This window comes from Platichthys flesus, chromosome 20, assembly GCF_949316205.1.
Source record: "Platichthys flesus chromosome 20, fPlaFle2.1, whole genome shotgun sequence".
NCBI lineage: Eukaryota > Metazoa > Chordata > Actinopteri > Pleuronectiformes > Pleuronectidae > Platichthys > Platichthys flesus.
In genome coordinates this window covers 18518456-18544705 of record NC_084964.1, presented here as the reverse complement: position 1 = coordinate 18544705, position 26250 = coordinate 18518456, and the positions used below count along the sequence as shown (strand labels likewise).

The following is a 26250-nucleotide window of genomic DNA, read 5'->3' as shown; positions in this document are numbered from 1 at the left end:
CTCAGTCAGGTTTCAGCTCCTGTTGTTGATAAGAAGACTCAACCCGGTTATTTAGCTGAGAAGGTTTAGAGCTAAAGAACTAAACTTCTCTTTTATCATTCCCACATCTTAACCTCTGCCACTTCTCAGGCTAGTGCCACACAATGAATTCCCTTTGGCCAAGAATTTCAGATTTTTGTTTGTTAGATTAATTCCATGTTGCTTTTTCTCGCGGCCTTTTGACATTTCACGACATTTGCCCCCTTTTCCAATGGTCCCATCAAAAAACCACTAACACCCGCCAACATCTGGCTTTTGTCTGCTGTGGGAATGGATTCAATCGGCATTCGCTGCCGGATCAAATGACTCCGCAGTAGACACAGGTTTTTAACGGCTCTGGCTTCGATAGGATGAAGCTTGACACCCCGGTGAATGTGCTAGTTTCATCTTCTTCTGCATTTTGGCCGTCTAGATTCTTGCAGGCTTTGCTTCAAACTCACATGTCGCTCCACGCACGTATGCAAACTGTAAATCAGCCCAGAAAACCCACAGTGCCCATGAGTGCAGGAGGCAGCTGCAGGGCTGGACCTCTGAGCAACATGCTGACACGGAGCAGGAGGTGTGTGGAGGCAGCTGAGAGCCGGCGTACGACCCGTATCGATCCCCCGCCGATCCCGAAGAGGAGGAGGAGGAGGAGGAGGAGGAGCAGGAGATGGAGAGGGCTGATGGATGACTTGATAAAGTCAAGATAAATCAACGTGGAGGCAGATAGGGGAAGGAGAGGGGTACGAGCGGGTCAAACGGGCCATGAAGCGTTACGGTAGAGATCCCAATCCAAGAGATGGAGGGATAGTGGGGGGTGTGTGTGTGTGGGGGGGGGGGGTCGTGGCTTGTGCACTGGTAATTTCCAGCAAGGTGTCCCGGACTCTCTCCATGTTATCTCCCCTCTGGTGACACCTCCTGCTCAAGCACACGACCCATCGGGGCTCCTCCAGCGCTCCACCCGGGACAGCGGGAGTTCATTATATCGTTTCAGTAGCAGAGTGTGGGGGGGTGGGGGGGGGAATCGATCACTACATTAAACATTAAGAGAGGACAGCTATATTGGGGGCTGAGGGATCGGAGAGTGAGGAGTCAATATTGTGCCAGATTAATTACCTCCATCCCTCGCCTGTGACGGGACGTCCCCCCCGCTGCACACGTCCCGGGACGGGGACGTATCGGGTCGGCTCCTCTAAACAGCAAAGGGCCACTGAGATTTATGACTGGTCAATGGCCATTTATAAAAAGCCTACGCGGCACAATTGAAAGTGAAGTGGACAATGGGGAAGAAGAAAAACGTGAGATGTCCGAACATTTACCAATTAAACCATCGATCCCTTCACGCTGAAGACACTTACAGACATGTCTTATTCAATTTGGACATTTCCTTTTTCTGTTGGAATAGTGGTGAGTAGAACACAGTATCCTACAAATGTCAGATTTAATTTTGACTATGCCAGAGATACAGCCCCCTTTGAATTTCAGGGGGATTACACGTAATTGGACACTGAGCTGAATGCTCGTCTGGCAGCTGTGGGACGGAGGAGCTCACACGAGGCTCCGAGTTGATAGAGCGTTTCCGTTTAGATTGAGGTGGAGCCGTCTGTCGGTGCGAGGAGAGACGAGGTGATAACACAACAAACCTCTCAAATGAATATCCCAGATAGTTGCCAGAATCAACAGTTGTAAAAATACTTAGAGCTCATGGCCTGGAGTGATCTTCTCAGTGCTGTCGATGCTCAGGCTGTGGATCCGTCACCTGTGGATCCACAGAGCCGTTATTTACATCCCTCTCAATTAGGAAACTAGATTCGCTCAATGACTGATATATGTCCATTGATGCTCGGGTTCAGAGAGAAGATTCAGAGCTTCGGGGGGGCGGGATCATTAGAAGCAGTAAATACTTGTTAAGACAAGAACATTCCCACCACTTCACACAAACACTGCAATTTATTTCCAGTTGACAAAAGGGGAAGTGAAACTTTGATGTTGGCAAAAAAAAAATGTAGAGTTCCACCGACTTTCCCATGGTGGGTGTCATTCAGATCTACTTCCTGTCAGTCAACGCAACACCACGCAATAAATACACAATATCAACGACCAACAAACAGAAATCTGCTGGTGTACAAGGGGGCCAGCGGGCTGATACCGTTGTAGCTTCCATCGATGTTGTTACGCTTGTTTGGCAGGTATCTGACAACCATTCTTTAAATATTCAAGGAGCCTGAACCATTATCAGATGAGAGAGGACGACCTGTAAATCAGATAGAGCCGACACTAATGGATCCAACACTCCGGGGCTCCCTGAGCACACAGATACTGCAGCCACTCACGGGCCTGTTGGCTCTCAGAGAGGAGGATGAGCTCTCTCTCTCTCTCTATCTCCCTCTCTCTCTCTCTCTCTCCTGATTGTGCAGTGACCTGAGAAGCACACACACATGTACAGCACATGTTTCCATGCACCAGTGGATTGAGTGGATAGACCGTGCAGTCGAAACGGTCTGGATCATATTGTATTTCTTCCCTTCCCTTCCCTCTCTCTCCCTCCCCCTCTCTTTCTCTTTCTCTCTCTCTCTCTCTCTCTCTCTCTCTCTCTCTCTCTCTCTCTCTCTCTCTCTCTCTCTGAAGCTGAATGACAGTAAATACATATATGTCAAAACAAACAAAAACAATTTAAACATTTTATTGATCACGTTATGAATCAATAAAAACCTTACTACCAAGTAACTTAAGTTCTAAAGTTAGTTTATTGTGGTAAATAAACTGGACATGTATAATATATACTGTCTGATTGAACCATTCAGAAAAATAGGGGGGAAACATCATTCCCCCATGTGCTGGTACAGGTATTGGTCTGGTCCATTTACATGGTCTGTATGTGTACAGGCCCCACCCCCTTTTGGCCAAACCAGGAAGGAGCAGTGTCGCAGCAAACAAGCTAACACAACGACAAACAAACATAAAACTGTGTCGTGTGGAAAAACCATAAAACTATCTTGAATCTGTTTGTTGAGTCTGTTGAGAGAGTGAATGTTTAACCCCTGCCATGGTTGTATGATTGTTTGTGTGTTTGTTTACACGAAAACTACACAACTGTTTCAAGGAAATTTAATGGAGGGGCTTAATTTAAATGGATTTCTCAGAGTTTAATTTCAGGAAACTGAAAATTCTTGAGTTTGTTGTACTTTGGATCAGATGGAAACTTTCCTTTACTTCCTCAAACCTTCGTTTCCCATAATAAAGGTCAGACACAATTCGGGACTATTTACAAAAAATATTATTAAAATGATAGTTTAGAACAAAATAATTTGTCTGAAAACACCTTTAAAGACAATAAAACATATTTGTTACTGAAACTCGATTTCTCATTTTCTCTGTGCACTTTCATGCTCTAACTGTAAACCTCAGAAAATAATGTTCTGCTTTCAGCATTTTGGTTTCATGGTAATAAAAAAAACACGCTTGAAACGTAGAAATAAAACCAAACTGGTCTGGTCTGAAAAAGCATGGACTTACCAGTGCGTGCAAGACTTCAAATGACCATTACAGTGTAGGTTAGACCCGACTTCCCATGTGTGTGTCCACAGTCAAATACTTGACTGTACAGATGCCCCTCCGTCGCCCTCTCACCACGACGCAGCCGTGGATCAGCTAAACAACTAATGTCATTTGCAACTCACGTGAATCAATAGCTTCCTTTTTAACCTTTAAAATCCACTGTGGCATAATTGGCCTCCTTGTTTTTATTGATCCATCACCACATAGGAGATCAATTGGAAAGAGTGGGAGACCCAGGTGTTGTTAGCGTGTTATTAGCGTGTTATTAGCGTGTTTGCGCGGCTCACCGAGGCCACGTGCCGCACATGTACAACACATATCAGCTGAGATGAGATCCAGATCCTCCAGATCGGCCCGACACGGCACGCCTGCACCCCGGTGAAGTGCGTGTTTACGTTAGCGCTCACATGTTCTTTGGTTTGGCGCGATCCAGTCACCCTGTTTGACACTGGGACCGATGTCTGATGAGTTATTGTGAGCGAGGCTGTCGTGTGCTGCAGACTTCCAGAGCCCTTGAGCCTCGGGCCAAGTCGCACATAAACATCCACGGTAAGACTCTCCAGATCCACTCCTGTCCCCAGGTTGGATTTCCCCACACCAGGACCTTTAATGGTAGGAAATACTCCGTCTATAATAAGATAGGAGGGTTCACAGCGAGGTCCCGTCAGTTGCTCAGAGCCGCTCGTTCTCAAGTGATACTAAATTGATTCCTGTAGATCAGTGACGATCTCTGGAGTCGTAAATTAAGACCTGGAGCCCTTTAGTATTAAATCCTAAACCTGGGTTGAAAACCTTTATTTTCCAGCAGATAGAAACAGGAAATTAAAACATTTTAAAAGCTTAGATCATCGCTTTTGCCTTGAAAACTAGACATGTCCGAAAATAAGATCAGGTTTGTATTCCTGATTTTTAACAAACCACGATTCATTTCAGTGGTCTTCAATAAGACCAAATAAAGCAGGTGCACATGTTATGTGGCTCTAGAGAAATGACAGTATTATCATTGACTATGTAATTCTCTATTTCCTCCTTATTGTCGTGCTTCAGCCAAATCTTTCTGTATTTTTGGAATATTATTTCCGATACCTTCACTTTGGCTCCGCTTAGGGCCCCACAGTGTAGAGCAGAGTGTGTGTGTGTTGTGGGGGGAGGGGGTGGCCTTCCCTGCCCCTGCGATTTGTTTGTGGTGGGTGTCCACTGAATAGGACCCCCCCCCCCCCTGCCCCCGCGTAATGATCCCTCTACTTCCTAAAGCACTCAACCATGACCATCACCTTTCACCCTGCATCCTCCTCTAAGAGCCAACATTTACATATGTAAAAGTCCGGCCCCACCCCTCCTTCAGCCGGGGGGTCAAAGGGAGAGGGTGAGGAAGACCCCCAAGACGAGGAAGGAGGAGATAAGATAAGTTTGGAGTATAGAGGAAGAACCGTTTGACCTGAGGAGGTGCTGGGACTCACGTGTTCTTCACCATGCACACTTCTGCATTAGCTCAAAATCACGAGAGGCGTTCAAACACCTTCCAGGTTCCTCTCGCTCCGTGTTTCAGTTCACAGAGTGGAGCCGTGGAGTGTGAGGATCGCTGTGAGAGTGTGATGTAACGTTTCCCCAAAGCAGTTAGAGGAGGTCGGACTGCCCCAGAAATAAAAAGCAGGAAGAGAAGGAAACCCCAAGAACATAACTCTCCCTGGAATCCGTTTACAAAGCTGCCACTGCCGTGTAAACTCCAGCAGAAGATTTGACATCATGTGGACAGAGAGATTTACTGAAGCACGCTAGGGAGCTCGTTAGAGTGAGTGGGGAACCAGAGTTTGTTTTATTTTAAGGACTATTCATGGAACTGGACGTGTCATTTATTCCTAAAGTTAAAAAAGCAGGGCTGCTTCACAGCTTTGGTCCAAATTGACACATCTCAATTGTTGTTAAATTTGCAGGAACATTGGGTCTGGACCTGTTCTGGAGTTTGTCTTTCAGATTTGAGAATGTAGCAGGAGATTTCCCGGGTCAGACAGAAGTCGGCTTTTATCACCAGAAGCTCTTGAATCTCTTCGTCTTTCCAAGTTGACGTCTTCCACTTACTCGTATTTCTCCAGTTTCACTTCCGTCTCGTGTTAGACACATCGTGAACAAAGCAGCTCCGATGACTTTTCATCTAGCGCCACCAACAGGCGAGAGCTTTAACCATCACCAGTTTGTGTATCCTGCAAATTGTTGGATGAATTGCCAGGAAATATAGTCGAGCCACTTGTTCTCTCCTCAGGATAGATTTAGCGTCTTTTCTCCTGCTCCACTACTCTTGTCTGAATTCGTCTCATATTTTGAATTAAGTGTTTAGTGGTGGAATTGATGTGTTGTCACTCTTCCATCATTTCGTAACCAGAACATCGACTAACTCCATTTAAAAGCATCACAATCACAGGCAGTAACACAAAACTCAGCCTGATGCTCATTGACAAAATGAATATCCAGAAAACGTTTCACACACATACGCACAAACAAACACACACACACACACACAGACCCCCCTACGTGCACAGCTGACACCGTTCCCTCTCTGGACTGTTTGAGATGGAACGACCTCATAAACCAAGCACCACATCAAGGCCAGTATCTCTGCCATTGACACCAGTGGATCTACTTTGTGACTGCTCTTGTGTACACTCTCCTCTCTGAGGATTGTTTGCAGTTCATGACCACAGCAGAGAAGGGGGGGGGGGGGGGGGGGGGTTAAAGTCAACAGACACACACACTGGTGTTATTGGAGCGGCAGCCATGTGCCACCCTGTGTGCGCTGGCAGACGAGCTGTCGCAGACTTTCAGGAGACTGGAATCCCATCACGTCTGTCTGGGAAATCTGGGTAAATGCTCTTTAATCCCGTTGATCCGCGGCTAAAGCCAACGCTTCCTCACCTGCCTGGCTGCCATGGGAGAGTGAGTGCAGAGCAGGAATAGCACCGGCTGGGATGATGAGCAGCGCCGCCTCATTGTTCCACTGGGCTCCTCGTCGCCTGCGTGATTGAATTCTCCCGTCGGAGCAAACAGGTTCAGGTCGAATAAACATCTGATGAGCATCAGGAAGGAATTTCAGCCGTTTCAAAGCACAAAAGGTTCTTTAAGACTTTCTTTCTTTCTCTTTGTTTGAGCGCTGAAGATTACGTTCATGAGCAAGAAGCCAACAAAGCTGTTTGATCGCGGATCCCACGCTCGTCACTACTCACTCTCTTTTTCAATTAAGAACAATGTTATATATTAAAAGACTAGACTGGCACGCAGAGAGCTCGCACCTCCACCCAGGCCCGACACGCTCCTTCAGAAACCACGTCTACATTAAATATCAGTCCCTGAAACATGCTGGAATTTCTTTTTATAGATCTGTTCACTTATTCTCTGAGAAATAATCGAAGAATAATAATAATTCTTCCGCGAACCGTCCCACATTGTTCCACTTAGTTTCGTGGTTATCCATCCAGTAGTTTTTGTACAAGCTGGAGATTAAAATTTAAATAAAACAAAATAAATTTGCTAGATCCCATAGATTTAACTTTGTAACTTTGGTTTGAAAAGTACTAAAGTTGATTATTCTTATTACTAATCAATTAATGGATTATCATCATTTTTATTAACGTTTTGTTGATTGACTTGATTTTCAACACTAAATGAAAAACCTTTTATATCTTTGTGTTTTACTCGGGTTATAACAAACTTTATGAATGTTGAGAGTTGAATGAAAAACCCAACACAACAGCCGAAGCTTGAGTCTCGACACACTAATCTTTTCTTATTTCTCCTCCGTTGTTTTCTCACTTTCTTTCTCCTCGTCTTCGGACTCATTCACTCAACCAGACTTCTCTTTTTTGTTCCACCTCCTTTTTTGTGAATGGAACGACAGCCTGTAATTACCTGGGCTGATCTTTCAGTGTGGCCTGCTCCGTCAGCTCCACACCCACTGCAGACACACACAAGCAGACACAAACACACACTTTTTAACAGTCACACATGCTCAGACAGATACAGACTCACTGATACACACTCGTGCACACACACGCACACACACACACACACACACGCATGCGTAACTATAGGCCTCCCCAGCTGGAAGTGCACAGCTGCTGCTGTTTACCCTGTCGGGACCAGAAAAACATCCTGTACAGTTCTCCGGGTGAAAACCTCCCCTCACATAATAAACACGAGCCCTCGGCGCAGCGTGCAGCTCCACTTTGGGTGGTTTGTGTGGCCGTCGAGGCAGAAGGTCCCCTGCAGCAGTCCGGCTTGACGGACAGCTCAGAGTGCTGGACGTCCAGGGTAAAACACGTGGCTCAATACTTTGGACAGCCTCTGATTTTGTGTAACTCAAATGCAAAAGACACACAAAGTGCACAAGCGAAGGCAGAACATCTGGATACAAATAGGAAAGAATGCCGAGGACACACAACCAGTGTATATGCTGTTCTTACGGAGGTGTGACATTAGCTCTGACATCTCTCTGGCCCGTCCACTTGTTTAGCTCTGAGCTCGACTTTGACGCAGGACGTCTTGGCTGCTGTTGTGTCTGGAACGGGGAAGGAAAGTGGGCGGGGACGCTTCCAAACAACTGCTGGAATGCAGTCGTGTGTGAGCGTGTGTGTGTGTGTGTGTGTGTTTTGTGTGTCTCAAGTGTAAGTGTGTGTTTATCCGTGTCTGTCTGCCGCCCTGTGTTTTGCAGCTGACAGTCACTTAAGCATTTTGGCTGGCACGTAAAAGAGATTCCTGTGCCGACTGAATTATTTGCCTTTGCCATTGAGCCATTAACGACGGTAGTATCGGGGCAGGGCTGAACTGAAAGGAATATACAAATCCCAGTGTGTGCGTGTGTGTCTGTGTTTGTGTGTGTGTGTGCGTGCCAACCCTCATCTCTGTTCTCTGTCTCTTGCAGCGGTGGCATTTCACAGCCCTCCGGTCACCATCAAGAAGGAGCCGCAGAGCCCGGGCTCCGACCCCAGCCAGTCCTGTAGCCACAAGCAGAGCTTCAGCTACCCCAATGGAGAGCAGTGCCTTTATGCCAGGTAGCTCCACTGCTCCTCACCCCCCCCTCCACCTCACATCCTCGTGACACATGGGTTCAGGTTCACTGAGGAGGTCTCCAGTGGAAAGTCGTTTGGTTTCCTAAAGGAAGCAAAGTAAAGACGAGTCAAGTTCCCGGCGTCTTTGAAGCCTTTTCTCAGAACTTAATTGGAACATTTTACAAATTTAGATTCATTGCCTCTCTGCTTTCTTTCTGACCTCCATTGTTATCAAGGAGGGGGGGGGGGGGAATAAACACTTTCTTTGTTTTCCTCGTCTCAACCCTCCTCCGACAATAACCCATCACTGGTCAGCTCTCATGAATAAGTCAGAACAGCTAAAACACCGATCACATCTTATTGACCACTGAACAACTCCCATTAGTTGTGTGTTGTAAAACTAGACCCCCCCCCCCCCCCCCGCCCTCCCCGCCCTCCCCGCTGCGACCCTATTGTTGACCTGTGTGTGTCCCTGTGTGTGTTACAGTGCCTATGAGCAGAAGAGGAATGCAGCCGGGGCCAAGAGCTCCTGCCCGGGGACCCCCATGTCCCCCATGCAGCAGCACTACTCCCCGAAACCTGCCACAGCCGGGCGGCCGGACGCCGGCTACATGAACCCGGCCGCCGCCTCGCAGCCGCTGCCCAGCAACAGCTACCCCATCAGCTCCAGGTGAAGCAGCGCACGGAGATTCACTGTGGAGGACATTTTAACTGTAGACACGATGATCACATGGTCAATTATGAGTTTTTTTGCATAATTAAACAATAAGCAGGTCATTTCTTCTCCATACTAAACCAGTTTACACAGTTTTATGTAAACAAAAGTCTAGTTTCATTTAATTAAAACTCCATCGAGCTGCAGGAAAAAAATTGAATTTAGAAAAAAACGTGAGTTGAAAAGCTAAATTTAGACTCTAAAGAATATTTGAAGATTAAATTGTCTTTATCAAGTCACATGTGAGATCCTAACCTGAGCTGTGGTGTTTCTCTTTTCAGCTCCAGGTTTCAGGGCCCCTCAGGAGAGCCCATGTGCCCCCAGTTCCCCCAACCAGGGCAGGCCTTTCAGCGCATGAGCTCTGCACCATCAGGACACGGTGGTGCAGGAGCTGGGGTAGGCGGGGGTGGAGGGCCAGGTGGCGGAGGCGGTGGTGGTGGGGGGGGCTACCACCGGCAGCACTCCGACCCCTGCATGCCCTACCTGCAGCAGAGCTTTAAGCAGGAGTACGTGGACCCGCTGTACGAGCGAGCGGCTCACATGGCCGGGCACGGCCACGGATCTCACCCCCACCCCCACTCCCAGCACCACCAACATCCACATCCACACAGGTTCCCCCCCGCCCACATGATCGTCAAGCAGGAGCCCACAGACTACACCTACGAGCCTGGTGAGTGATACTGGGAGGGTGTGGGAGACGTGGCTTCACATCCACTGGGTGATATTTGAACAGAGGATTTATTCTTGAAATGAAAAATGGATTAAAACAACTTTAAATTTTGTTTCCATATTTGGCCCCGATTCTCCATAAATGTGTCACGATGGAACTTTAGATCACTGAGTCCATAGAATCAAAAAGCTAATTTATCAACGTATTGTTTCATTAAATTCAATCAAATTAAAAACAATATTTACTCAATGTCCCGATTTTTTTTTTATCAAGATCACAGATGTTGCCAAACGCCTCCTCTTGTGTTTAATATAATAAATAATAATAAATCTTAGGTCTGATCTGGATCCTCTCCTGAATTCAATTTGTTCTTCCCTGATGAAGCTTCATGGAAATATGTACCGTAGTTTTTGTGTTATTCTGCTTAATGTCAGACAAACACACACCTAATACAAAATAAATAGTGTTTGGTATCATAAGAACTAAATTCATTGTGTAAAACCAAATCTGAGCAAACACAGCGTCTACCTGTGAAAATCAACCGAAACCTTTTACAGTGTGTCTCTCGGGGGATGTTTGAGTTTCTCTCCGGCTCAAATAAAAGCTCCTTTTAAAAACAACCCCCCCCCCCCCCCACCCCGTCTGCACAACTCACTCAAGAACAAAATGTCCAAATGGCAAACAAACTTCTTCACTGTATGTCGACTCCCTCTCTGCCTCCAGAACTCCTCCTTTCAACTCTCTGACACTTTGCACAGAGAAGAGAAAAAAGCGTATGTTTTTCTGCTGCGGCTACACTCCTCCTCCCTCCCCCCCGCCCTCCCTCGCTCTCTGTGAGAGAGGCAGAGGAATTTCATTGAGAAAATGGAGGGCACTGGAAAGACTAGAGTCCCCGGTGGAGTGCTCCAGGGTTTCAGGTTGCACCAGCGGCTTCCTTTTTCTGCAGGCAGATGAACTCATAATGGAAAAATGAGCGTGGCCGCAGTAACCCGAAGCTCTCACTGGCTGGACCTGGAGCGGGGGGGAGGGGAGGGAGGGAGCTGGTGGTGGTGGTGGTTGTGGTGGTGGTGGGGGTTGATGGGGTGGAGTAGGCAGCTCTGGGGCTTTAACAACAAGCTCTAACACTGGAAGAGCAGAGAAACAGAAACACAACACTCCCCTGCACATACGTTCTGACCTCGTTCACCTGGGTTGAGGCTGCAGGTCTGACGATGCTTCTGTACAGATTCCCACTCGTCCCACGTGCACACGCTTCAAAACGAGCCTCCCAGTGTAGAAACCAGTAGACTGACTGCATCACACAGACGCCATGAAGCGACCTCATTCTTTTCCCCCATGTTTTGATACTCTCACCTCCGATAGCAGGGGCGGATAGCGCCGACAAGGACTCACACAACCTTGAGAAGCGCAGCGGGGAAGTATAAAAGGGATGTTTGTCTGTGGATAATCAGCTGGGAGGAGGAGAGAGCTGAATGTGGTGGAGCTTCCTGCCTCTGATAGGAGTTTGACCGAGTGCAGCGGCCGATCAGACACAAGGGATCAGAGTTTATCGTGGTTTTGTTGCAGCGCTCGACAGCTAGTGAAGGGTTGCAGGGGCTGAACATGTGAACTTTGCCTTTTAGACCCAGGTTCTCCTCCAGGCACACGGAAGATGCTTTGGTATAAAAGCTTTTTAAAACATGGTTCACGTGGTGGAGGAGAAACTATGATCCTTTTCCTAAACGTGGCCAAACGGGGACTGAAACCAAAAGTAATTATCAGGAAATTGAAAATAAAGAGTTGAGCCGAGGCCTCAGGGGTGAAAGTTGGTGCTTTACCAGTTTCCCCACAGCCTGGTCTCCATTTAGATTGAAAGCCCGCCTGGTTAAATCAAAATACAAGACAGTGCAAATCGCAGAATAGCATTGCTGCTGTTGTGTCGCATGAAAGACGCAAAATGGTCTCACCACTCTCAACACAATTAACCCCCTCACACCCAATCTACCCATCAGTCCCCGGTGGCAGTCTGCCATTTCGCGGGCAGACGTATTATTTACAGAGCGATCGAGTTGCCCCGGAATGGAGGGTTTGATTTTCCTCGCTGGCATCTTATCACGGTCGCAGCGCTGCAGCTGCATTCCCCGGGAGTGAGTCACGGCCGCAGCCAGAGGCAGAGAGCTGCACCTTTCAGCTTTTCATTCTCTCCTCTGTCCCATTCATGCCGACGACTGAAAAACACAAATAGAATAATAGTGTGTGACTCACTATTTTGCACGAGAAAAACAAACACAAGAGCGTTCGCAGGAAATTCAGCACGATTCTCCTGCAGGACAAACGTGAACTGTTCCTCACGAAGCTTTGGACCAGCACCGGAGTTTGCCCGGAGGTTTTCTGAGGAGGAACATAATCTGTTTGAGTCAATGATGAGCCCAGACAAAGTGCAGACACTGAATACTGTACCACTGCTCAGGTCTGGGGAAGGTGCTTGCTCACGGCCTAAAAATACCAGCAAGAGACAAGAGACGCGATATGATAAATGTAGCATTTGTCCTTGTGACGCTCGAGGTGAACACACAAAGTATCTACACAACACACACACACACACACACTCTTTCTGTGTGTGAGGTAAGCAGTGGGTCTGGTTGTGTTTCTTTGTATAATCACATTATTCTTTAATCATTCTGCCCTTGTGAGTGGTTTCTATGTAGTTTTGAACTATGAGTTTTACTGATGTGTGTGTCTGTGTTTGTGTTGCAGATGTGCCTGGATGTCCCTCCATGTACCACCACAACGAGGGCTACACAAACCCCCAGCACAGCAATGAAGGTAACCTTTTAACTTGTCAAGTTCCTCTTATAATAAACTTCATATAAGAAGAAAGCAGAATCACAGTGTTGTGAGTTTATTACCCAAACATGCATCCGACCTCCTCCTCCACTGCTTTATCTCCACCGGGCCCACATTGGTCAGAGCTCTGCGGTCATTGGCTAACCAGCAGAGATTGTCCCGTGTTTTCATTGGCTGACCAGCGGTGTGTGTGTGTGTGTGTGTGTGTTTCCATTGGCAGAAGCTCTGGCCTCACCCCTGCCTCAAGAATCCCCGAATAAACACAAGTCCAGGAAAATAAAAAAAAAAACAGTTTCCCCGGCGCAAAAAAGAAAAACAATCTTTCTCCTTACTCCCTTTGTTTGTCGCACATTTAAATTCTTATGGATCGATTCCAACTGGTTTAAAGTGACTGGTTCTAAGTTAATTGACCCTGAAAATAAACGTTTCCACTATGAAATCCTGTTTGTTGTTGAAGCCCTGGTTGTGTCTCATGAAACTTTAACCCGATTCTCCCCCCCTCTCCCAGGCTACCTGTTTGAGAACGACTCCCGTGTGGTTCCAGAGAAGTTCGAAGGTGAGAACCACTGTTCCCATCATGCCTCTGCACACACAGGGTCACATGCACGAATCCCAGTGTGAGGAACGTTAGTTAGGTGACGGCAGGTACAGGAGAGCAACCGGAGCCGAACAGTCATATCACCTTATGCCGACGTCAGAGATCCAACATGGGTCTTTGTGTGTTCACACAACCCGCTGAGTGGGTTCGGTTTCCCCGTGCACACGGTGCCGGGCTCCCCTGTCACTGTGAGAACAGAGACGTCCCCCCCCCCCCCCCCACCCTCGCTGTGAGTCCCTGATTGACACTGAAGGAGATTGAGTGAGGAGATGAGAGCCCACGGCCGCCAGCACTGGTTGATCCACTGGAGTGTGCCGGTTCTCTGCGAGGGACCGGCGGTAACTTAGCCGAGCCTCTCGTGTTCCCACACTTGTGTCCGACATATCCAGTAACCGGTAAACAACACAGAGGCAAACACGACTCAGGCTCTGTTTACCGACACGTTCCTTCACCCCTGATGGTTCTTGGTTCTCCGAGCAGCTCTTGTTGATCTTAGGTCGGTCCGGTCTTTCCGTCCCGGCTCTGCGCCGCGGCCTCGTGAGTGATAAGCCCTTGTTAGTAAGCACTTTGCTCAGTTTACGTCAGTGTGCAAACATGAAACATCCAGATTAGATGACCTGCCGATGACTCCACATTCAGATGCACTGCAGCTGTTGTGAGTCAAACTCGTCTTTTCACATGAAACACAAGATTTTAGACCTTGATGCAACGATTGAATCTTAAAGGTCTGGTGTAGATTAATGTGCCGAAAATATATCACATATCAAATGAACTTTTCTAAACCTCTGAGCGGCTCCGTGTTTGAGTTGCATCCTGAGCTGTGCAGTCGTTTTCAGTTCACGTTCCCTCTTTATGAAGTCAGAGCCCGTGAATGTTCTGAACTCTGGTCGTTTTCTCTCCTGGTTGCAGGGGAGGTGAAGCAGGAGGGCGGCGGTGTTTTCCGTGAGGGCACGCCTTACCAGCGCCGCGGCTCCTTGCAGCTCTGGCAGTTCCTGGTGGCCCTGCTGGACGACCCGGGCAACGCCCACTTCATCGCCTGGACCGGCCGCGGCATGGAGTTCAAACTCATCGAACCCGAAGAGGTAAAGTGGATCTGAGACCTGCTCACCTTTCACCATAACTCCCATCAAGCTGCATCAAATTTCACACACTCGTAGATATATGTTCCTTCAATGAGCCTGATACTTTTCACAAAGATTCATGAATTATTTTTGGTAAAAATTGTAAAAATGTTGAAAAATCTCGCAAATTTAAATAAAGCTTGATGGTCCTGATCCGCACCAGTTCTCCGGGTTCTTCTAATCGGTCCTGAGCAGATGCTTCACTGTATCACGAGTAATGAGTAACGACCATATGATGCAGAGGCTCTGACACCTTCCAGAACGTTTGTGTTCGCTGCTCAAACGTCTCTTTATGGAAACCAGCAGATCCAGACTGATGAGCTCCTGTTAAAGGGGGAATTCCTGTATCTTTCCAACCTGGGCTCTATATACATAAAGCTGGGTGTGTAAATAAATTGGTACCTGCAAAACCAGTAGACTGTCTCCACTGGCAGCCGCCCGGCTACAGGGTTATCCTATGGGGCAACTGTGACACTCTTTGGAATGTCCACTTCAACTGCTTCCTTCCGCCAATAAAAGGCTCTAATTGTTATTCTGGGTCTTTGGTACGTTCCACGGGACCTGAGAGCGAGACGCCAGACTGTCGGCAAAGAGAACAACTAATTGAAAAGAACTTTAAGTGGACATTTCGTGGACTGTCGCAGTTGCCCCATAAGAGTAACTATCTTCATAGTAGAATAAACTCTTAGGCCATATCCTGATTTCAAAATGCATCATTGCGATTGTTAGTTTATTTTATGCCGTTGATAGAGATCACGACGTCGATTTGAATCTGATAAGCACGGTAGAGGAGTTATTCTCGGAATGAATTTACGTTAGCAGAGTTTTTAAAGCGTTACCTCGATGGCAGCGATTAGACGCGAGGCCCTTTTTTTTCCTCGCAGGTCTTTTCTCTGATCTTTCCTCCATTAGCGCCCCATTCATTATTCAGCACATGAAACATCGGATTGATAAAACGAAGGACGAGCGCTATCACAGAATCATCGAACACCCCCGATTCGCCCTCCTCACGTTTCTTTAGTCCAGACGTTTTTTTTGCGATGTTTAAGTCTGCAATTTGATTGGACGCATCAGACAGCGTCCACTTAGGGTGGATCCTAATACTGAGGGGGGGGGGGGGGGGTTCCATTATCTTTTTACTGTACATTAAAAATGGATGGGGGGTAAGAGTTTTACAAGAGCAATTAGGGCTGAGAGCCACTCAGAGATCAGACAGAGCTACAGGCGCGATGGCCGCTGTGGGATTCGACCTGTCTCCTCCTGAGTCATGAATCTCAGCGCCCTCCCCCCCCCTCCCCCCAGCGAGCTTTACACTCTCCTCCAGTGTCCGAGGTGTTTGTCAACATTAACACGGTTCCCTGTTGTAAAGAGGATGTGATTTACTTCCTCCTGCCTGTGTGGGTCTGTTGTGAGACACTCGTCAGCGGAGGGTTCACTTCTGGGCTGCGATCCGCGGCCGAGCCTCCGACCAGCTCGACTCTCGTTTCACTGGGAACACTGTGGGACTCTGGTTGCATTCAAGTGGTAATGGGTTACATAAAAAGGAAGTGAATCCACATGTGGAGACTCGCCCTGCTCTGGGCCATGTTGGGTAAGAAGAGGAGTTTGACTCGTCAGCAAGGACCCCTAGTGTTAGCAGCCGGGAATCACACACAACTGTGAAGCGCCAATTATTTTGGGGATATGAACTTGAAGGGGGGGGGGGGGGGGGGGGGGACGCTGACTGTTGACGTGTCATGTGAGAGAGGCCTTTACAGTTCAGCTCTTTCAAATCAAGCAAATAACCAGTCACCTGCACATGAACCTCACTGAGGACGGAATCAAACTCAAATCTAACCACAGCCATTTCCTCCTCCTCTGCCCCCCCCCCCCCCCCCCCCCCGCCCCCCCCGCAGGTCGCCCGGCTGTGGGGCATGCAGAAGAACCGTCCGGCCATGAACTACGACAAGCTCAGTCGCTCTCTGCGCTACTACTACGAGAAGGGAATCATGCAGAAGGTACAAAACAAACACCACTTCTCATATTTAGAGAATTTGAAGAATGTCATTTCCACATTGTCCACATTATATTATAGTCTAACAGTTTGCTCGAGTTTATTTTTCTTTTAAGTAATGGATTGAGATGATCCAGATGATTTGTGTAACTATACTAGAAAATAATTTGTTCAACGGCTCATCTGTGTCTTGACTTTAAAAGACAAATACTTGAGTTTACTGAAGGAAGATAAATAGATTTTCCTTAATGGTTTCTAGCTGATCACGAAAATAATTAAAATTATTAACTAATATTTTGTCTGCAATGGGAAAATCAATAACTTTGGAGTAAAACAGGTATTAGAAAGTGACATAAGTGGACCTGTTCTAGTTTAGCTACAGATAATAAATATTAAAGTGCACAACATGGAAGAAACTAAGAAATATTAAAATATCTAGAAACTAAAACTTTAAATGAAAAATTCCCAGAATATAAGGTTGCTTATATAGAAAAGTTATATTTGCTGTTTTCCTTATTGAGAATCCACATTAGCAGTATCTGTACGAGGGGAACTTTACCAGATTGACAGAGGCCATACCTGAATATTTGTGTGTAATGACGTTCAGCATGTGAGTCAAATAAAACGCTCCCAGTCAATCTGAGGCACTGGTAACTGGGTCACTGCACGTCAGTGACGCAGATCTGATCTTTTACTGGAACCCAGCACACACACACCAGTGTTGTGCACACCTGAACATAAGAGTGTTTTTTATATGCATTCCTCTTTGACTCAAGCCCCTCCCCTCTCTCTCTCTCTCTCTCTCTCTCCAGGTGGCGGGCGAGCGCTATGTTTACAAGTTTGTGTGCGAGCCCGAGGCGCTCATCTCTCTGGCCTTCCCCGACAATCAGCGGCCCAGCCTGAAGGCCGAGTTCGAGCGCTACGTCAACGAGGAGGACACGGTGCCGCTGTCCCACCTGGACGAGGCTGTGCCCTACACCCCGGACCAACCCCCCCAAAACATGGGCGCCCAGCCCTACTCCAAAGGCTACATGTACTAAAGCCAGCCACCTCTCCTTTGTCCCCCCCCCCCCACCGCCTTCAGAAATCTTCCTGTTGTACCGACCCATCATCATACACGACCCCGAAACCCCCATGCACCTCTTGCACATGCCCACCCCACCCACTTGTATATAAGGCTATGGTGTTTCTGTTTTTAAATTAATCTCATTAGGGATTTTTTTGTTTTGTTTTTGTTTTTAAAGAGCTGCATTCCTCTCACATCTGAGGCCTATTCAATCCATAAACATGACTGTGGTCGAAGAGATTGCTTAATAAATACCCATGATAATATCCAAACTGATCTCCGGACTGTTCTTCTGCTTCTGCTGCGAGTCACATGTGTTTATTCCTCTTTTTATGAGTTCAAACAAAACATTTCACGAATCAGCTGCTCAGGCTGTTTTAAGAAATGAGTTACCATAAATCGGATTGAATAAGTTCTTCCTTGTGTGATGCCCCGCCCCCTCTGACAGACTTCATAACAATCCTTTCAGTAACTTGAGTAATGAGACGTGGCCGCAGATAAAAGTGCATCCAGTGTTTATCTGTGATGATGAAATACCTACATGAGATTACAAATTCATATAAATCAAATCAAATCAATAGAAAACGTGTTGACCAGGTCAAGTGTGTCTTCACCCGAGGACGACACAGTTAGGACCAAATACTGTAAAACTTCTATACAAATCAACAAAGCAAAATTAAAACATGAAATGAAAGAGTCTTTTTCAGCCTTTAACCGGCTCAGTCTGTTCCCGGCACGCCCACCTGGTGTCAGACCGACAGTCTTCAGCGCTTCCTGAAGGCGCGGGAGATCCTCCAGGCGTTGGGCTCCTCGTAGCGGTTGTACAGCGGCTCCAGCTTCTGCAGCCGCTTCTGTCGACTGAGGCGCGTGGGGTCGGCCACTCTGAAGAACGCCGGGGCGAACTCCACCAGCCAGCGCGGGTCGATGGTGGTCACCTCCCGCATGTACTCCTTAGTGGTCAGCACCAGCTCGTGATACACCAGCCTGAGGAAAGAGAGAGAGGACACAAAATACAGTTAGAGATCAATCATGGCGGTTTTTAACAGCATCAACTAATTAATTCAAAGCAAACTTAACAAAAAACATCTTTAACATAAGTTTATTCAAAGTGCATTTTGAGGTTTTAGTCTATCTGCTCACATGGAGGAGAAGGGTTCATGACCTTTACTGCAGAAAATAGGAGTATTTCAAATTTTTGCCTAAAGAGTTAATTAATTAATAAAAATGAAAGAAACACACAAAACCGTGCAAAAGTAAGTTTTACAGCATTTCAGCAGAGTCACATGAGAATGTTCCGTGCTGGGTCCAGTGGGGACTCACCACTCTGGCTGGCGGTTGAACAGGGTGCTGGACGGGTGGAGGTACACCACCTGCTGGTCGATCAGGGTGCGGTAGCCGTCCTGCGGGTGCTTCCTGGCCGAGTTCCTGAAGTAACCGCTGCAAATAGCTTTCTGGACCCGCATGGTGCTTTTCCCACAAGACACCACGTCCAGCATGTGCCTGGGAAATAAGAATTCATGTACAGAGGATGTTTGATTGAGGTTAAAATACATCAACACTGAGATACACAGTGAGTGAATCTAATTAATGCTCAAGGATTACACTACCTGTCCATGATGCTCAGCATCTGCTTCCGAATGTCCTGAGCTCTCTTCAAAGAACGGGCCTGGATGAAGTTCTCGAAGCACCAGGGGTTGGAGAACTTGTTGTTCTTCCAGGAGTTGTAAACAGACAGCAGCGTGAGGTGGTCTCCCTCCGCCTGGAAGAACTTTGTCTTCCTCTGGTCGGCCTGCGCCTGTTTGTCCTGCAGACGGGGGGGGATGGAGTTTAGTTTTTCAGTCTGACGTGTGATTAACAGAGTCATAAAAAAACAAGCACACGCACATGAATGTTGTAAAAGTAAATCTGATTTGACGAGGACTGATTTTTACGAACCTTCGGTCTGTAGAAGATGTTCTGAACCGACAGCATGGACACGATGGTGAGCATCTCCTCGCTGCACGCCAGATGCACGGACATGATCAACATCTTACAGAGCATCGGCTCCAGAGGGAACTCGGCCATCTGAAGCACAGACACCAGAGCGTGTGACGCGTTTAACATTTAATCAAAACCATACATTTCCTTGTGTTGAAGGATCACGGCGTCCGCCTCAGTCCTGACTCATATATTTATTCATCTGATGTATATTTATCCACTTCATATTTCCTCCTGCAGGAAACCACAGAATAAAAATCACTCCTCACCCTTCTGCCGAGCCTGGTGAGCAAACCCTCATCGTCCAGAGCGCCCAGAGTGTAGAGCTGCTCCATGGCTATGATCAGAGTCTCCATGGGCGGAGCGTCCATGAAGTCGAAAGCCATGAGGTCGTTTATACCCATGGCCTGTGGTGGTGAGTGAGGAGGAAAGAAACATGATTACATGATTCCAGCAGCTTCGTGAAAGACTGATTCATGGCGGCGTTACCAAATCAACATCACCTTCAGAGACAGCACCGTGCTGGCCAGACTGGTTCTCTGGATCTCCGGCACGTTGGACGTCAGCATCTCGTCTCTGTAGGCTCTCTCTGTGTAGAGCCTGTAACACTTCCCTGGGCCCGTCCTGCCGGCTCGACCCGCCCGCTGCTTGGCCTGGGCCTAGAACCAGAAGAGAGTCCACCCACACATCAGATCACTTCCAATGCTGCTTCTCCAGGTGTCCAGTTTAGAATACAAACCACTGAGGGTTAACAAGTATAAAATGATATCAACTTCCTAATGGTGAGGACTGTGTTTGATCCACTGACCTGTGATATGGGAGTCACCAGCAGTTGGTCGATGCCGGTCTTGGAGTTGTACACGATCTGCTTGACGAAACCAGGATCGACCACGTAGTAGATTCCATCGATGGTCAGAGACGTCTCGGCGATATTAGTGGCAATGATGACCTGGTTGTAACCAAAAGAAACACAAGTGAGAGAGTTTTTAGTCAGATACATTTGAAAAAGAGACTGTTGTAGTGATACGTCTCAGTTATTAATATATATAAAAAGTAGATAAGTGTTATTTTAGCACTTAATAAACAGGATATAAAGAATTGTATCCAGCCCGAAACCTTTCTGCTGCCTGGTGGAGCCGGGTCGAAGATTCTGGTCTGCATCTCGCTGGGCAGGGCCGAGTAGACGGGCAGAATAATGAGCTCAGGCACATTTGGCCCCAGCGAGTTCATCCGGTCGTACAGGATCTCACAGGCCGTGTCGATCTCCTCCTGACCCGTCAGAAACACCAGGACGTCCCCTGGACGCAGACCAGAGAGAAAAGTTGTTTTAAACATCACGATTCTTCAAATACCTCAAAATATGTCTCACGGACACAGTGAACTTAAATCCATCGTGGTTTAGGGAATCCAGTTTCAACAAACACACCTGGAGGCTCAGTTAAGTGGATCTGCATGACGGTGATGAGACTGGCATCCAGGTAGTCGGTCTCAGGCTCTTTGCAGTAGAGAACCTCCACTGGGAAAGCTCTTCCAGGGATGGTGAAGATGGGAGCTTCATAGAAATACTGGGAGAATTTGACGGCGTCCAGTGTTGCAGAGGAGACGATGAGCTTCAGGTCTTTGCGTTTCTGCATCGTCTAGAAGAGAGAGAGAGAGAGAGAGAGAGAGAGTGAGAAAGAGCGTTATTACTTAAAAATGCTCCAATGTTCTCTATCCTCATAATCATCACAATAACACTTTAGTATATTCTCCTTATAAATATATAGTACATGGTTTGTGACCGTGGTAAATCACCTTCTTGAGGAGGCCAAACAGGACGTCTGTGTGGATGGTCCTCTCGTGGGCCTCGTCCAGCATGATGAGGGAGTACTGGCTCATGTCCGGGTCGATCAGACACTCCCTCTGCAGCATCCCGTGGGTCATGTACTTGATCACCGTCTCTGTGCTGGTGCAGTCCTCGAAACGAATGGTGTAACCCACCTAACACGATGGTACAAAAGAAAATGTGAGTCACGCTGATTGAGCTGTAATGTGAACCAGATGCTACGGAGGATAAACTCCATGATCACGAACCTCTTGACCTAAACGGCAGCCGTACTCCTCAGAGACTCGCTTGGCCACCGACATGGCGGCTACCCGACGGGGCTGCGTACAACCAATCTTCCCCCGAGTGGTGTAGCCGACCTCTGCCAGGTACTGGGTGATCTGTGTGGTCTTACCGGACCCAGTTTCTCCCACTACAATCAACATCTGGTTGTCGTGGACAGCCTGTCAGGAGAAGGAATGAAAGGGTGAGGTGTTAGAGGTATTGTTGATATTGGTGCCACTTGGTGGATGTTTTATTGGTTTCACAATGATTTCCCAATTGAAATTTGCCAAATAAATCGCTGAGTTCACTCTCACCTGAATGAGCTGCTCCTTGAGTTTGAAAATAGGTAAGCTCTCTCTCTGCTGCAGGATGGAGAGCTCCGTCTTCTGGCCGTAGGAAACCTGGTTCCCCCCGCAGGCGTAGCGTTTCCACGCCGGCACGTCCACAGGCATCACGCCGATGCCCCTCATGTTGGCGGCGATCTGCCTTCCTTCATCTTCACGGGAGAGAAACAGGGAGTTCGAGAGACGTCAAGTTCCGGCAAGATCCATCTCAACCTCCTGCAATCTACCATGAATTAAGATGAACTGCCACGATAATCAACTTCCCAACCAGATCTGTGTGTATTAAACCATGAGTCAGAGGTAGAAGTGACCAGCTGGAAGGAACTCGGAAAGCCTCCGATCTCCCCTCAGGCGCCTGGGAGACAGAGTCCCAGTGCATTACGTCTGTGAGTGTGCAAGAATAAACTCATAGGGAAGCTAGATAAGCATCTCCAGCCGCGGCATGGTCACAGTGTCACAGTGTAATGGGCCTGGACAGACTCACTCTGTTCCTCCAATTTCCAAATCGCTGACACGACATTGATCGATTCGGTTTCATAATAATTTTCTGTTTGACGGATATCACACGGTCAATGTCTCATGTTTAAATCTACAGATTATTTCAGGATCTGCTGGATCATTGAAACAACGTGTTGTGTAGTTGCTTACAGTCGGGCATGGGGTCGATCCAGTTCTTGTGGAGACCCGTGGGGATGCAGTCCATCTCGGCTGCTCGCGCCTGCTGCTTCAGCTCTCGTCTCTCCTTGGACAGAGCGCTCTGCATCATGGCTGCTTGGGAGAGGGAGCCGTCCGGATTCTAATGGACAAAATGAGACCAGATATTGATTTGTCAAACTACATCATTATTTAAAGCGAGAGTTTAAAATGTTTATTATTGTTATTCACGACTTCCCGGAGACTGGATATTCACCTTCACTATTTTGACTGGGCTCATGTTCAAGGTCCACTTTGTCTGTCCCTGTAGAAACGGTGGCTCCTCTTCAACCAGGTCGATCTCTACATCTTGATCTGTGACAGAAATCAATATTATTATTATTATTATTATTATTATGCAGTGAAACTTTGATTTTGAACAATCTTGTGAAGTGTAGAGTTTTACCTTCATCCTCGTCTATTTTGGGAAGGATTCCCGTCTCCTCGTCAAATTCTGGGAACTCTTCTTTAGGAAGAACATTGGCTGCAATCATCTGAACGGGAGAACAATTACTAAACTGTTAAATAACCGAAGATATCACCATTAAAAAAAGTAACGAGTGTGTTTGATGAGCACCTGTTTAATCTCCCACTTCTCCAGGTCGGTTATCTTGGCGAGCCGCTTGTGATCCGTGGGCTTGTCCTTGACCTCGATCAGATTGGCGTCTGTGGGCCGATCGGGATTCCTCATGGTTTCACTATTCACTCCGGTGTCCAGGTTCCGTCTTCTGTTGGGATTCAGGTCCTCCCCCGTCTCCTGGTCAACATCCTGGACACAATAACCACAAGAAGTTGGACAAGTTGTCATATATATATATATATATATATATATATTCCAGCACATTATATTATTGTATTGAAAATGAGGACCATCCTCTAAACTTTAAATCAACTGGAATCTTTTACGGCAGCTGGAGATTAAAAGAGGATGCAGTTGTCTCACCTTCATGCTCAGGCTGGTTTTGCTTCCTGTGAAGGACAGAACCTTGACCTTCACCTTCTGGGCTCTGGTGACCACGTCGGCCACGTTTGCAATACGTCCTTCTTTACGCAGCTCTGAGATGTGCACCAGACCCTCCCAGCGTTTCCTGCAGACGATAAAAGGGACAGTACGATAAAGCCCACTCGTCTTCGGTGTGAGTTGTCAAACACCAGTGACTCAAAGAAATACATTTTAAATAAAGATTAAATGGTTTCAATAAGGGTCGGGAAGCAGAAAGGTGGGAATTCTGAAAAGTTAACAAAAAAGAAAAGTTTTCTGTGAAGAGGCCACGACTGACCTGAGACCCTCCAGCTGCACAAAACAACCAAACTGCATCAGGCTGCTAATTTTGCCGTTGTAGATGTCTCCCACCACCGGCTCGTCTGACAGAGGCTTGTCCACGGGTCTGTTGAGCCAGCGTTCCTTCTCCTCCTCCTTCTCCTCCTCCTGCTGCTGCTGCTGCTGCTGCTGCTGCTGCTGCTGCTCCACTTCTTTCTCTTTAATCTTGTCTTTGTCTCTCTCCGGGGTCGGCGGATGGTCGCTCCAGCGAGACGGACGTTTCCTTTTCGGCTTGTGGTTCGTTTCTTCGCCACAATCTCCTGATCGACTTCGCTTACATCCGCTTTCTCTGTCTGCATCTCGATCTCTGACGGCATATGAGAAAAGAAAGGGAACAGTTTATATTCTAAATGTTGACAGTGGTTGTAAAGAATATATAACCTGGATTATCGATTGGTCTCTTGGTTAAATTACCTGCTGTCAGAGATTATCCCACAAACATTGGGCATAAGCATCTCCAGCTCCTTCATGGCTGCGGCGGCCACCTGCTCATCATCTCTATTGACGTGAACAGCGGGGGGCTGGTGAACAGGTGAAAGTTAGTGACAGCAGCACGATGACTTACAGAAACACTCCACACTACACAAGCCTCTCCATTTAGCTGAGATGTCCATCAGGCTGCACTGGGATGGGTCACAACTCGCCAGTGTACAACCACAAACAACCAGTCAGGCTCACACTGGCCCTGTTCAGACAGGACGCATGTCAATCACAAGGATCCCAGATTCCCTGCGAATTGATCGGACCTCAGGAAACACTGCAGATGCTTTTCAGTGCATTAACACCTGAAGGAATGTTACTATATCAGGTCTGAGCGGGGCCAAGCAACCAAAACTCAATCTGCACGTCTGTGGCCTGAGGAGGGAAGGAGCACAACCAGAGAAGCACAACCAGAGAAAAGGCCCCACCACTCCTGACACTGCTTTACTTTATGAGATCCACAGATCCACACGAGAACAAGAGAAGAAGAACTTTCCTTACAATCCACATGGGATCATCAGGTTGACACAGAGCAGGATATTTATCCTTCAGCTTGTCCTGCTCGCTCGGCGGCTTCACGTCTGGGGGGGGGGGGGCAGAACACATCATGTAACAGCAGATCAACAGCTGATGAACTCACACGTTTAAACTACCAGCCTATGATCCTACAGTGTTCGTACCTTTGCTTGAAGAAGGCGAGGGTCGCATCGTGTTAATAAGTCGCAGGACGTTTCCAATGAGGGTGTCCTGGAGGAGAAGTCACGTGGGTCAAGGGGAGAACAAACATGTCAACAATGTAAACAACCCTATGGCCTCCTCGTGCAGCTCGTCGGACACTCACAGTGAAATCGGCTCCATTTTGTGTCAGAACCGCTTTAAAGGCCTCGAACGTCGGGTGCGTCTCCGCGAGGCTGATGACGAACTCGGCTGCAAACACACACAGCAACAGGTGCTCAGCTTACACAACTTAATGCTACACACAGGTGATGCTAACCGCCCCTTCACCTGCTCCTGTTAGCATCGGGGAGCTAGCCTAGCTCAGCAGAGGGGGAAACAAACGGTGTCACGCATCGTCACTTTACCTAGGTCCTTCTCGCTGATCTCCAGGTGGTTCTCCAGCTCCGTGCAGACCTTCGACACCAGAGACAGATACTCCAGACGTTTGATTTCGTCTGAAGCGGACATTTTTGTTTTCTCGCTTGTTTTGACTACAACCGGAAGCGCGTCTTCTTCTGCTTCTGAAGTTTGTGCTTACGATAGGTTTCAGTGCTGCTGCTGCTGCCCCCTGTCGGTCCACAGGCAGACAACAATGGGTAGTTTACATATGACAATCAAACTAATTTTTTTTTACTTTAACTTCGCATTAATAATATTTTGCTGTTTTAATTATTTCTGTTGTTTATATATTTCACCCTTTTTCTATAATCAACTAATAATAAACTTTGTATCGCACCTTTCATACAAAAAATACAGCTCAAAGTACTTTTCATACGATATATAAATAAAAACAAGTAAAAATGTAATTCATACGAGAAGAGACTTTAAGTGACACAAGAACATGTTCAAATGTTTTGGTTTTGATATTTTAGCATCTTCTTTACTGTACTTTTATAAAACTTAGATGCTCTTATGAACAACATGGTACTTTTTTTAGAACATTGTATAACTAATTTTACTAAATCGAAGAGTTATTGAATTGTTTAAGTTCATGTGGATGAGTTTTGATTTCAATGAAGTCC

General features: G+C 47.2%; 2 protein-coding genes across 3 annotated transcripts in view; one reads left to right on the top strand and one right to left on the bottom strand.

Moving 5' to 3' along the window:
• etv4 (ETS variant transcription factor 4) overlaps window positions 1–17873 on the top strand; it is a 28262-nt gene extending 10389 nt beyond the window's left edge. For both annotated transcript variants that reach the window (XM_062413716.1, XM_062413715.1), the window contains 8 exons: window positions 8492–8621; window positions 9106–9288; window positions 9615–10003; window positions 12740–12808; window positions 13338–13385; window positions 14337–14509; window positions 16444–16545; window positions 17354–17873. In XM_062413716.1, the coding sequence (XP_062269700.1) occupies window positions 8492–8621; window positions 9106–9288; window positions 9615–10003; window positions 12740–12808; window positions 13338–13385; window positions 14337–14509; window positions 16444–16545; window positions 17354–17581 (1322 nt within the window). In that variant the 3' untranslated portion in view covers window positions 17582–17873. The remainder of the gene's footprint in view (window positions 1–8491; window positions 8622–9105; window positions 9289–9614; window positions 10004–12739; window positions 12809–13337; window positions 13386–14336; window positions 14510–16443; window positions 16546–17353) is intronic.
• Window positions 17874–18105: 232 nt separating this feature from the next.
• LOC133975744 (ATP-dependent RNA helicase DHX8-like) lies at window positions 18106–25732 on the bottom strand. The gene is made up of 23 exons (XM_062413714.1): window positions 25594–25732; window positions 25353–25438; window positions 25192–25258; window positions 25013–25092; window positions 24446–24552; window positions 23991–24338; window positions 23654–23798; window positions 23288–23479; window positions 23117–23204; window positions 22928–23025; window positions 22666–22813; window positions 21988–22169; window positions 21658–21852; window positions 21379–21564; window positions 21011–21221; window positions 20701–20882; window positions 20393–20533; window positions 20088–20243; window positions 19854–19991; window positions 19543–19671; window positions 19215–19411; window positions 18928–19107; window positions 18106–18591 (listed from the first exon to the last, which is right to left on the bottom strand). The coding sequence occupies exons 1-23, from the start codon at window positions 25694–25696 to the stop codon at window positions 18372–18374; spliced, it is 3579 nt and encodes a 1192-aa protein (XP_062269698.1). The 5' UTR covers window positions 25697–25732; the 3' UTR covers window positions 18106–18371.
• Window positions 25733–26250: the final 518 nt, after the last annotated feature.

Bases quoted from the DNA above. Each gene is read 5' to 3' on its own strand.
- LOC133975744 (XM_062413714.1), bottom strand. From the start codon at position 25,696: ATGTCCGCTTCAGACGAAATCAAACGTCTGGAGTATCTGTCTCTGGTG. The intron at 25,439-25,593 runs GTAAAGTGACGA...GTGTGTTTGCAG, and splicing joins GATCAGCGAGAAGGACCTAG to CCGAGTTCGTCATCAGCCTC. The intron at 19,672-19,853 runs GTGAGGAGTGAT...TCTGTGCTTCAG, and splicing joins TCACCAGGCTCGGCAGAAGG to ATGGCCGAGTTCCCTCTGGA.